At 38.9% G+C, this 13,376-nt stretch overlaps 1 protein-coding gene across 3 annotated transcripts in view; it reads left to right on the forward strand.

Moving 5' to 3' along the window:
• The window catches only part of scny (scrawny), a 228,270-nt gene that overhangs the window by 100,977 nt on the left and 113,917 nt on the right, over positions 1–13,376 (forward strand). For all 3 annotated transcript variants that reach the window (XM_067136030.2, XM_067136028.2, XM_067136029.2), the window contains one exon: positions 5,284–5,494. In XM_067136030.2, the coding sequence (XP_066992131.2) occupies positions 5,284–5,494 (211 nt within the window). The remainder of the gene's footprint in view (positions 1–5,283; positions 5,495–13,376) is intronic.

Genomic DNA, 13,376 nt, shown 5'->3' on the forward strand with positions numbered 1-13,376 from the left:
TCTCAATTTTAATTCATACTACAAAAAAAAGAAATTCATCACTATCATCATTTAGGCTAATCAACAGTTATGCTGGAATTTGTGGCAACTTAATCCGGTATGATTTCACTTTAGGAATGAGTAATAAATAGAACGATACAAACTCACATTTGGTCTTCTGCACCCACCATGTGGTCATGGCGGCCTCCGTGATTCATACCTCATGGTTAGACGTTTTTTGAAGTCATTCACGACCTGAGTTATTCTTCAGCTCCCCTCCATGATTTAAGCTTCCATAATGGTGTTGGAAAGACTGCTCGTTGGTTGATCATCCTTGGACTCCTACTCATGTCGAATCCAGGTGAAGGAAAAATGAGGACGACGTAAATCTTGTGTATCATAAGATGATACCTCATCCTAAATGAACTCGTGCCATGATGAAATCAGTGTAAAGAATATCGCTTCACCTTTTTTACAGAACACTCACTTCGAACAAGATCGATGTCTCCTCCCGTGAGTAAAATAAGGTGTAAAGGTTTAAAGCCTTAACATAAAATAACTTCTTCACCGAAATTATTAACTGTATTGGTTTTCCACTTTACATTACCACTATGCATACTTAAGCGCGCTCATGTTCCACATGATGAACCTCATGACGAAAAAAACTTAACTTGACGATCTGTCAGCAATTGACGTGCACATGTCTCACTTCGCAGAAGAAAAATGTATCTTGACCATAACATATTGTACCAGTAAAAGAGCCCGACTCTCAGATTAAATTTTAAAGTAGCATGAAATAGAGTTCTCAGGGCGAAAAACTGGATTAATTGTAGCTAGGGCTCGGTACAGGAGGTAGGGTCCTATCTACAGAAAAACTTTGACTCTGATTGTATAAGAGTTTATTCAAATAAGTCATGAATTTGCACATCACCTCTAAGTAGAAATGGACTGTCTTCCTCGTATTCCAATAGTATGGCTCGGGTTCTCCAGCTCACCAAGCCAAGCTGGTTGAAGCACTTTCTAGAAGACTCCAGGGACTCCAGATACTCCAGACAGAGGCAGCTGGACTGTCTGGATTGACGGCAAGTAGAGATGTCTCGAACTCTGAGGCCCGGGTTGAACCCCGATGATCCAGGGATGTTGTAGATAGTCATGTACTGCCTCAGCCCAATGAGACTGAGAGGATTGATGTTCCTAAGGCACTAGTAGCACTGAGTCCACGAAAACCTTGGATGATCAACTTATAAGCAGAGATCTTGATAATTGTACATCAAGACTTCCAACACTCGTAAAATGATATGAGTGGTATTAATAATTTTAGAGTTCATCACTAGGAAAATCTTCGTCTCTGAATAACGTTTGACAACGAAAAATACAAGTCCCTTCTTGTGAAATTATAGTTAAACTCAAAGTTCATTACTGGCGAAGGTGTAAGTCTTTGCCTAAACTCGAACGAAAAAAACACAAGTCCATTCACTAGGAAGTCTGAATATATTTAAAGTTAATCACTGGTGAAATTCATAAAGTCTTTGAGTGACCACTGACGAAAACACAAGTCCATTCACATAAATAAATTCGTTGACGAAATTTATAAGTCTTTTAAACCAACACTGGCAAATGTACAAGTCTTTGAGTAAATGCAAATGAAATCCTAACTTTGTTCAAAGCCGTTGGAAAGTTAAAGTTCATCACTAGCAGTGTTAGTCAATCACTGTCTATTAGAAGAATGAGTTCCTCAACAGTTGCAAATATTCCACGTAAACAACACAAGTCCATTTTACGAACACTTAGAAAATTTCCAATCTCGAATACTCGTAAATAATACAAGTCCATTCAGTGAACACTTAGAAAAATTCCAGCTTCGGAGACGCGTAAATAATACAAGTCCATTTAGTGAACACTTAGAAAAATTCCAGCTTCGAAGACGCGTAAATAATACAAGTCCATTCAATTAACACTTAGAAAAATTCCAACTTCGAAGACACGTAAATAATACAAGTCCATTCAGTGAACACTTAGAAGAATTCGGGTCTCGAACCCATGTAAATAATACAAGTCCATACAGTGAACACTTAGAAAAGTTTCAACTTCGAAGACACGTAAATAATACAAGTCCATTCAGTGAACACTTAGAAAATTTCCAACTTCGAAGACAAGTAAATAATACAAGTCCATTCAATGAACACTTGTAAATATTCTTCAATTACGAAGACTTAGAAAAATTTCTACAACACTCGAATTCTTATGAGTCCACTTTATAAAACTTGGAAGAATCGTCTTCCCACACTTGTATAATGACAGAGTTCCACGATAGTAGCAGCAAGAGTGTCCCCGCTGACTACTCAGCTGAGACTGTGTGAATAGGCTGCAGTAGGTCCTCCTTTTATTCAATCCGGGATGTCTACGTCATAATACGGTTTGACCGAATATCTCCCGAATCCCTCGATGGATTTGCTTGAAACTCGAGCATTGGGACGTTTAGGTGATCCCAAACAAGATGACATATCGCTCGACTCGCTAGCACAATTATTAAAGAAATTTCAAAATTTTCTCCATCGAACTCACTAGAACAAGTGACGTGGAATCCAGAAAATACCAGTCAAGGCTGGTAACACGTGTTGAGGCGAGAGGGCGGTCTAGCTAGCCCCTGTGGCTGGCTACGTCACAGCTCACAGTCGTCACACACTCGCTAGCTGGTCCTCGCTGCTGGTAAACAAACCAGACGCGCTCAGAACATTACGCGTGGTAAATAAACGTAACTTATGCTCAAAAAATACTTATGTACAGGTCGTAACCGGTACAATATCAAGAATCAACACACTCATATGATGGTTCATGAAATACAAAAAGGATACGTTTTATTAACATAACTTTTGAATATTTACACTAATTATTACGTACTTCTCTGCATTTGGCAGTCCATTCAGCCAAAGTGTCCAATTCGATGTGATGGACACCGCTATCTCGAATAAAAATAGAACTCGTGAATACATGTTTTAAATTTATTCCACTCCTTTATGACCCTCTAAAGCATTACTTTGTCAATTTTATATTTTTCATCTAAACATTGTTATGTGGCTGAAGATGTTGATAATATACGAAACATGTACCACTTTTGACCAATAAAAATTGCCTTAGGCAATCATTGTATCGACTAGGTGGAAAATAAATAAATACTTCATTGTGAATCTATTGAAGTGCGATACGGACCATGAAGCTGATTTTATGTAGACCTTCGAGGTTTCGAACATCTAACATTGAATAGACACTTCATGTTGTGAAGACAAATACTTCGCCGTATAAACTCTTCGTGTTCTGAAAACTATATTACACACACACACACACACACACACACACACACACACACACACACACACACACACACACACACACACACACACACACACAAAAGTTCTTCTTGACGTTCCTACAACGTACAAACTCCATGTGTTGTAATGACAATGTCTCACACAGTAAAAGGAATGAAATTCTTGTCGACATTCGGACAACATACAAACTCTGTTGTACAGATGATGTTTCACGCAATAAAGAGAACGAAGTTCTTCTTGATGTCCATGTTTATTCCCTTCATGTTGGTCAAAGACGTTGGATGGAAAAATGTACTACTTCCGAATACCATTGCGTGGTCCAAAGAGCATGTAGCGAAGATAGCACGCATGAGCTTTGGAAACATCTGGATGGACTCGTGCATGTAATCATTCCGGATACATTACGTTGTGTAGTTACATTCAGAGCTGGACATGGTTGTCCTTCATTTATAATTCTGCATTTCTCCTTAAAAGAAAGCATATTAAATGTTTCTCTTAATAATCGTTCAATTGCACAGTGTTTCAAATACTTCAGTTCGGATTGTGCAGTAGAAACGCGTGACCCTGGCACTCCTACATCCATGCCTGATGTACTACTCTCCGGTTGGTGTGATGTCACTTCAAAATCGCATCATTCCCGCGTTTTCTTTGTTTGATATTTACACTACTAGCACACGAATCTAAATTATTTGTAATACTACAACACACATTTGTCATATATCATAATTTAATGCACAAGAAAAGAACCGCTCACGAGCAAGAGATCCAGTATTTCACGAAATAACAAATAAATCCCGGCCACACGCGATAACTTACAGGATTCCAGCTTGTACCGCCCTCTGGACGGATGTGACTGTTCGTACCGCATCCCAACCCCACGGAAGAGATCAACAATCAACAAGGGTTCAATTCTCATGCTGCCATCTCTGGAGTAATTTGGCTATAATTAGTAACATTCTCTAACCAGCCACGCTCATTACTTCCATCTCTGTCGATAACTGTTTTTTGAATTTTATATAAATAACTTCCATGAAAATATGAGCAATGAATATATCTTTCGTTGAAAATGCAAGGGATGTAACACATGAATCACATGTATGGGAAATTCGCCACTGTGCATGGTGCCCAGTTCAATCAGGGCACCACATCACATTCCATCCTGAATTACCTTCAAAGGCAGCAATTAATATTTAAATGCAAAGTGAGGAGAAAAAATTGAAATGAAATACTGGAAGAGTCGGGAATTTTTATTTATCCACAATTTGCAATATTGCTAGTGCATTGATGAATACAGGCGATCTTTGTCATGTGCATTTGTTTATAAGAATGCTAACATTCATTTAGTAAAGTTGTATAGGAAGAACAAGGAAAGAAACGCATAAGAGGACTAACAGAATGGCAGGTCATTGCTGGAAGAGGGAGCAACAGAAGGAGGAGACAGACATGAAAACATGAAAGGACAAAGACGATCTCCACATCTTCATACGCTGCTCTCCTCAGATAGAAAGGTTCTTTTCTCATTAGTTACAGTTCTTCTACATCCAACGAGCTCATGTTGCCTCCCAGCTTCATAAGGATGGCGGGCAAACTTGATATTTATTCTGATGGTGCAAGTGTAGTACATGAAATAACCTGGATAAGTACAGGAAGAGGGAAGAAGCGTAAGCAGAGATTAGTATGGGTGTCCAACTCCTAACAATGCTAGAAGACATTAATCTATTTTAGTGCTTGGAGCAGTGATAACATTGATATGATTGTGTGACATCAGCTTGACATTAATCATACAGGACTATAAAGCATGGTAAAGATTCCCTGAGGGACTATATTTTTCTTACTTTAATCTTGATTTATGTACAGGAGAGTTGGGAAGAATGGAGATCAAGTTTAGGCCATTTAAACTGTAGTATTCTATACATTTATTTTTAATACACTTTTAATTTGTGAAAAAATACACAATTTTTTCTCTTGTCCACAGGTTTAGTGTAGTGGGCGCCAAGCTGAACAAGCACGTATCCTTCACGCAGCGGCTGGACCTGACTCGCTTCTTGTGCTCTCAGTCATCGCGTCCTCTGACTTACAGGCTTGTGTCCATGGTAACCCACATGGGTGCTTCTGTACATTGTGGTCACTATACGGCCATTGCACAGACGTCGTCCGGTCATTTCTATCAGTTTGATGACAGTTCGGTAAGTTCAACATTTTCTGTGATTCTAATTTGCCATTACAGGTTACTGATAAGTAATCAGATATACAAATCAAGGTATGTATACAGTAGCTACACAGGTCTGGTTGTGTACTCAAAATTGTTTGCAACAGCAGCCATTTTGAGACTTTGGTGCTCTACTGCCTCGCATCTGCTTGTTATCTAGTGAAATGAGATTGAAGATAGAATGGGTTATAGTTTCTCTAAATTGTAAAAGTTGCTCATTTAAAGGGAATACATTACAGTAGAAGTCTGCTGTAGCGAGTACGGCATATAACGAGAACCCCGTTATACCGCTAATATTTTGCTGTCCCTTCAAAATTCTTATATTAAACTGTGTATTCTCCTTAGGTTACAGCGAGAGCACGATCACTGATGCATCCATTATTACGAGCGATTGAGCGTGCACGATTTTTTCCATTATCGATATTTATGCACCCCAGTGATTATGTTGCATGCAATCGATTACCTTCGGTATCGTTTCCTCGCTATGTCCACTAGCGAGTTCTCTCGTCGACATTCGAAGGCGATGTTGGAGTCTATTAATAATACCCATCGTCTGATGTTCTGTATTGAAATGAAAGAGAATATATTTTCGTAATAAATGCGTAAATAGCGTGTCTGATAACAGTTGTTAATACCAATACAAATGGTCCGTCATTGGACATTATAAATTTTCCAGCTAACTCATTCCTGGTTGCCAGCGTTTTGCCCTCGTGTGCTAGGCTGGGCTCATCAGTTGGTACCTACCTACTAGCCAGCGTCTTGGTAGGTGTGCTAGGTACCAACTGATGAGCCCAGCCTAGCACACGAGGGCAAAACGCTGGCAACCAGGAATGAGTTAGCTGGAAAATTTATAATGTCCAATGACGGACCATTTGTATTGGTATTATAAATTTACTCATTCGGAACATATATTTTAGATTCCCTATGGGAATCAGCATCTATATCATCAACAGTTGTTAACTCGTTAAAAATGAAGGCAGACTAAACGATCGCTCAATTTTGATGGTAAATATTGCAATTAAGTAAAAATGGGGTACACTTCGAGATATGGTAGAGTGCATAATTGATTTCACATGTTAGTTTATATTTTCTCGTGTCTGGTTGAATTACAGAAAGGTCATTATCACTGTAGGATGCTAATTAGTGTATTAATAATATCACCTTCAATAATATCTTCAATACGGATCCATAATGATATTTATTACTTGCAAGGTTATTATGATGTAAATTTATAGCGAGAAGGTTATAATTTCTCTAGTGGCGCTTGAAGTATGTTTTCATTATATGTATAGTACGGTTAAGTTAGGATAGGTGACGCTGTTTGAATAAGGAAATTGAAACTTTTGCCACAAATTGCTATCGATCATGTTTGGTATGGTATAGTTTTCTCACTATGTGCATTTGCGAGCTCTCGTCGACATTCAAAAGCGATGTTGGAGTCGATTAGTAACACCCGACTGCTATTCTCTGAAGAAAATTTGAAATGAAAGAGGATAACAAGTTTTCGTAATAAATGTGTAAATAACGTGGCCGATAGCAGTTGGTATTAGCTGCTGTCTTCGGACAGCGCGGGAATGATTTCTGGCATTGCCAGAGATTTATGAATGGCAGGAGGGCTGGGATGTGATCAAAACTGGTACAGTTCATTGAGGGTGTGCCTGAAAAGAGCTGCAATACCTTGATGGCTTAAAATGGCTTGCGTGCTAGTCTTCGGTCCGCAAAGATCCGGGTTCGATTACTGGCCGGGTTGGGGTTTCTAACCTTCATTGGTTAATTTCGATCTCTCGAGGGCTGGATGTGTGTTTCGTCCTCGTTACAGTTAGTCATAAGTAGGGCTAGGATTTTTATGACTTAAAAATCACCATAATATGCACAGAAAGAAAATGCTCTTATGACCTAAAATTGACCAAAATATGCACAATAACATAAAAAAATATGACCTAACCATATTATATTTGTGGTAAAATTCCAGTTGTAAAATCAATGTCAGTTTATGACAACAAACCCTTTATTTATTAATAAAATGCACAAGAGAAGTTAAACTGTACAATTTGATGTTGTAGTGTGCTTCTTATTTTATGAAAATCCACGAACCTACTACTCTGGCGTAGCAGGGGGAGACATGATACTCCCATGTGGCGTGTTGGCGTATAGGGGGGTCCTAACTGGCTTGCAGGCGGACTGAAGGGAAATAAAATACCTCTCGCGGACCAAACACACAACCCCCTGTGGTGGGGGATGCAGACGAGAAATACACCCACGGTATCCCCTGCCTTTCATAAGGGGCGACCAAGTGATGATTGTATTAGAACCATGAAACTACTGTACTTGTGTTTAGTACCACCCCGTGGGGAACACCATGGGTCGCTTTTACTTGCCGGCTTCTACTGTACCTGTGATTGGTACCACTTTAGGAGCAACATCATGAGTGAGCGACACCATGGTTCTGGCTTGCCTGTATTTGTACCAACTATATGAGGAACACCCTGGGATAGTGCGTGTCCCTGTGGTTAGTACACGTATGTGACGAACACAATAGGTTTGGGTTGCCTGTAAATGGCGCTGCAATGTGCGAAGCACCATAGGTCTGTATTTCATGTGCGAATTTCATTACCTGTGAGTTGTACCATACTGTTTGGAATGCCGTGAGTTTACGCTACTTTTGATTAGTACCGCAATATGACAAATACCTTGGTTCTTCTTTCCTAGCGATTGAGTACCATTATGAGGGGCCGAAACTTGGATTTTGGATGCCTTTAGACTAAAAGCATCATAGATTCAGTATTATGCTATAGGCGCAGTCCCTTGGTCAGTAATACTATTGTTTCACATCAGTTTCTGTGAATGCGAGACATTGCGGGTCGGATTCACTGATTGTTTTAAATTTCATCCATTCTCTCTTCGTCCTCACGTTTCGAATTCTGGTCAATGGAGGTTTTAGACTTGTAATTTGTCATTCCATTTCGTACCATTAAGGGCGATGACCTCGATGTTAGGCCCCTTTAAACAAGCATCATAATTTTATTAAAATTGTCAGTACATAGTTAACGCATGCTGCGATTATTTTCACATGCTTCTGTATCTTTATTTTGTGAGCCCTGAGTTGCAATATACAATGAAAACTTTGTGCAAATTTTCCAATAAAGATGATTTCCTGTTTTCAGCCAACAAAGCCTTGTACTTTGAAAAACTTCTTTCTACTTGAGTTGACACAGGGGGAGCATATTCAAAATGGATGATATCATTTGAATCTAAATTATTAAGAGAAAGCTTTTCACTCAACAAAATCATTGAAATGGAACAATATGGGTTATACCCTTCGTTTTTTGTTCTAACACCTTTTCATTTTCTTTCATACTTCTTGCCCTACTTTACCACAAACATTCAATTTATTCAGTTATTTTCGCTAGTTCTATCTGCTTCACTAGTGGCACTTCTGATTGCTCCAAAGCAGTTATAGTAAAGGTAAGGGTGTAATCTGCCCGAAGGCAGGTCCGAACCTCCACAGAGGTGTGCCTGAGCCTGAGTTTACTTATGGTAGGGTGTCCAGTTCCTTTCCGCACCTCCATTCCCGTACCCCCCACCAACAGCGCGTGGCAACCCATCCAAATAGTGACCACGCCCAATGTTGCTTAACTTCGGAGATCTCACAGGATCCGGTGTTTCAACACGGCTACAGCCGTTGGCGCAGTTATAGTAGCAGGAAGAAAACCAAAATTTGATTTGATGTAATGAAAGTTGACCTGAAATGTCAGAATTAGGCTTTAATTCCTGGGCTAGTCCAATTGGAGCGGCTTCACTGCTATTCATTCGTTCATTTATTTATTTAGCTTCCACAGACTGTACAATTACATATTTGGAAATATGCCAACAGTATAGGAGTTGTCGAGTGAGTTGTTGAGAAAGGTGAAAAAGAAAAAAAACAAACACCAAATACCTCCATGTTAGGACAGCACATCTTAATTTTTGAAAATAATGAATAATATTAATAAGTAATATTTACAGGACAAAATAAAAATAAAAATCTTGGAGTGTGGTGTTAATAATACGTACATAATCAATGTGACATCATATTTTTAAGGCTATATACTGGATAGTAAGAACGTTTATAAGTTAATAAGTAATAGATAGCATCATTACCAGCACTTCATATATTATTCTGTACTATAGAAGCAGCTACCCGGCAGGCGATTTTTTTAAAGCTGTGGTAAATGAGCTGATGGGACTAATATCTCTAATCCTATTTGGGAGCTTATTATACAGTCCGATTCCAACAGAGTCTACATGTCTCAAGGCAATGGTTTTACTCTTGTGCTCGATAAAAATATTACTGTATTTCTTGTTCGCGCCTGGTAATTGTGATTGTCAAAATTCTTTCTGAAGTGATAATTTTTTTTTCCTTTTTTTTCCCCCTCACATGTAGAATGCATTGCATGATGTATATGCTTGGTACTGGGAGTATCCTTAGTCTCTTAAATAATGGTCTGCAATGATCTAACCTGTTACATCTCGATATAATTCTGATAGTTCGTTTCTGTATTCGAAAAATAACATAAACATTTGATTTGTAGCAGCCCCAGAGACCTGTAGCATAGGTCATGACTAAATGGAAATATCCAAAATATGCTATTTTAACATATTCTTCACCACAACTATTAGACTTCCCTATTTTTTTAATATGACAATCCCATCTTAATTTTTCATCTATATGGACACCTAACAATTTTGTGTTCAACGTATTTTCAATTGCATTTGCATTTTTTTTCTTTTTCTTTTACAGTTTTGTCATGGTAGTTAGATGCCTTGAATTCCATGTATTGGGTCTTTTTTAGGTTCATTGTTAATTTGTTTTTCCTGAACCATGATTTTAACCTAGACAGGACTGTGTGTGCTGCAATTTCTATAGACATAGGGTCAGGATTATTAACCCTCTAGTAGTCGCGCTGCCTTTCGTACCGTGAGTAGTCGCGGTGACTGTGGGTCCGCACGTAGATATAAGTAGATTTAAGAGTTGTTAACATAAAACTAACAGCGAAAATAAAATCTCAACGTACAATGACTAATTTAACATTATGTTTAATCGTTCTAAATGTATATACAACAATCGCAAATATCGAATTGTTATAGAACAATGTTAATGTAATAATCACTTTATTGACCCAGGAGTTAGCCACAAAATAGGTTGTCAATCGCAGATAAACGTGTAATACATTAGACATAATACAGAATTAACATTTTTCAGCACATATTAGTCACTGTCTACATTCTCCAAACAATCGGAGCACACAATTGTTGCATGTTCGAGACACAAGTATTTATCACACTTCTTGCAACTGTACTTGGTAGGTCTGTTCTTTTTCCTGTCACAGTAAGCACAGCGATCCCTGTGGTGGCTGCAATTCTCAAGAGGGTGTCCTCTAGGTTCAAGTTTGAAAATTTAACAGATCCTTGACGATATATTACTGGGCAGATTATTTAGGCAGCTCGGTTTCGCACATGTTCCGCAACTAATTCATAGGACAAGCGACGAAGGAACTTCCTGCAGGACATGGACTTGTCAGGATTATTTGCTGTATGAATTACCACACAATTAATTCCCCCAATATTCAGCATGGAGTAAAAAATTACCAAAGGCCATCAGCGTGTGTGTCGTGCACAGTTATAAACAGAGCCAATCTTCTCCACCATGTCTACACCACCTTTGGTTTTATTGTACATAACTATCATTTCTGCCTTGCCAGTTTCTTGGTCAATAGCATCATGATGGAGGCTAGATATAACTAACACTTTCTTGCCCTTCTTCAGAATATATGAAACTAGTGAATACGATTCCTTGAAAGCAAACATGTTTGACTTCTCCGGACGTTTTGGCTGTGAGAGCTCTGGTGGCTATTCCCTTTTGTTCTTTCTGATAGTTCCTATTAAAGTAAGTCTGAACTCACGTTTGAGTGTTTCAATCAACGGCAGACTGGTAAACCAATTGTCTACAGTGACATTTCTACCGCTTCCTTTGATTGAATTACACAGTCTTTGTACAACAGCAGCTGGAGCATTACCTGCAGAATATGGTCCATCAGGTTGTGTGCCAACGTACACTTCCATATCTAATATGTAATACATCCTGGCATCACATAAAGCAAATATTTTATTCCATACTTTTTGGGCTTACACTGTACAGATTGCCTAAACCTGCAGTTTCCTCAGAAAGCCTCCAGCTTTTCTTCTATTGTCACGTATTCAAATGGAGTGTAGGCAGATTTGCAATTGGTAACAAATAGTTTGAATATGTTCCTTATAGGAGCTAATTTACCATACTTCAGCCCTTCGTCCCTTCTTTACTTGTCATCAAAACGCAATAATCTGAGAAGGAAGCGAAATCTACTCAATGACATTGTAAGTCTGAATATCTCTACCCCTGTGCCATCAGTCTTCCACAAATCATTCAGATTGAGGGGATTAGCTTTCAGAATTCCCGCCAGGTACAGCAAGCCAAAGCTTGAATTTCTGATGCGGTAGTGTCCTTGCAGTCCCTATCACTAGCATATTTACCTTTCTGGGATTGAATAATTCGGTTAGTGTTTTGTACTATTGTATTAATTATTTCGTCCTTAATAAAGTACTTCCAAATTTGAAGAGGAATTTTCAGTTCTCTTGCTGCGGCCTTCATGACAAGAAGGTGCTTTTTTATATTTTCTGGCCTTTTTCATACGTTTTTGCATGGTACATGTTTGTTCCATTTCGTGACTTGATCTTTACCTATATACACTGGACCATGTGGTAAAGGAACACTCCTGTCACCCCATCTCATCACTGTCAGAAATATCTTGCTCTGTGGCTGAGTTTTCATTCTGAATTTCCACTTCATCAGTATATTCCTCACTTTCACTTTCATCAACACAATCACATTCTGAACCGGTTTCTGCTAGAACATCGTTTATCAGTTTCTGCAGTCTTTCAGCCTCTTTCCCATAAGGGTCCTTCTAAAATGAAAGAGAAAGATCCTTAACTTACAACAAAGCACTATCAATATGTTCGAGAAGCACAAATTGTGACATAAAAACCTCCCATTGAAGTCCTACTAACTACAAAAATAGCCCTCTTCCAATACTTACATAAGCAGCAACAATTAACGATCTTCTGCGGCAATAGTCGCACGGGACTGTGAGTCCGCATTAGCTATTTATTTCAATACTACCACACAGAATGAAGCGAAACGAATGACGCATGGGAACTGTTGACAGGAAGGTATTGAAAATAAGTGTCTCCTACGGTCAAAGATAAGCGGAGGAAAGAGAAAAGTGAGTCTGTATGCGAGCACTGCAGGGTTAATAATTATGTTTGTATCGTCAGCATACAGAACTGCATTTTCTACTTGATTATTGTGAGGAAGATCATTCGCATAGATCAAGAAAAGAACAGGCCCCAAAATACTACCGTGTGGAATACCAAATTCTATGTTTTTTACCTGAGAGGCTCATTATGCCGTTTATGTTGGTGTAGGGATGTGGCGACCCCATCGCTCAGTGGGCAACCACTGCAATCAGCCTCCTGAGTATTGGCGGGTAAACCATAGACTTAACTGTCATGAGGAAATGCTTGTCGGGCACTGACCGTCTCGTGCATAATGAAGTATCAGCGCGAGATCCATGGTAGGCCTAGCAAGCCAGTGGTAGCGTCTTCGAATTGCTTTCAACAATCAAACTGTATGGTATCTTAAGAAACAAAAAGAGAGATCAAGTAAACACCAGATTTGTGAAGGATGAAGGTGGCATCATTTTAACAAAGCCAGAAGAAATAAGAAATAGATGGAGAGAGTATTTTCAGAAGCTGCTGAACATAAGAACGGATGACAGTCATTC

This window comes from Anabrus simplex, chromosome 1, assembly GCF_040414725.1.
Source record: "Anabrus simplex isolate iqAnaSimp1 chromosome 1, ASM4041472v1, whole genome shotgun sequence".
In the NCBI taxonomy this organism is placed as follows: domain Eukaryota; kingdom Metazoa; phylum Arthropoda; class Insecta; order Orthoptera; family Tettigoniidae; genus Anabrus; species Anabrus simplex.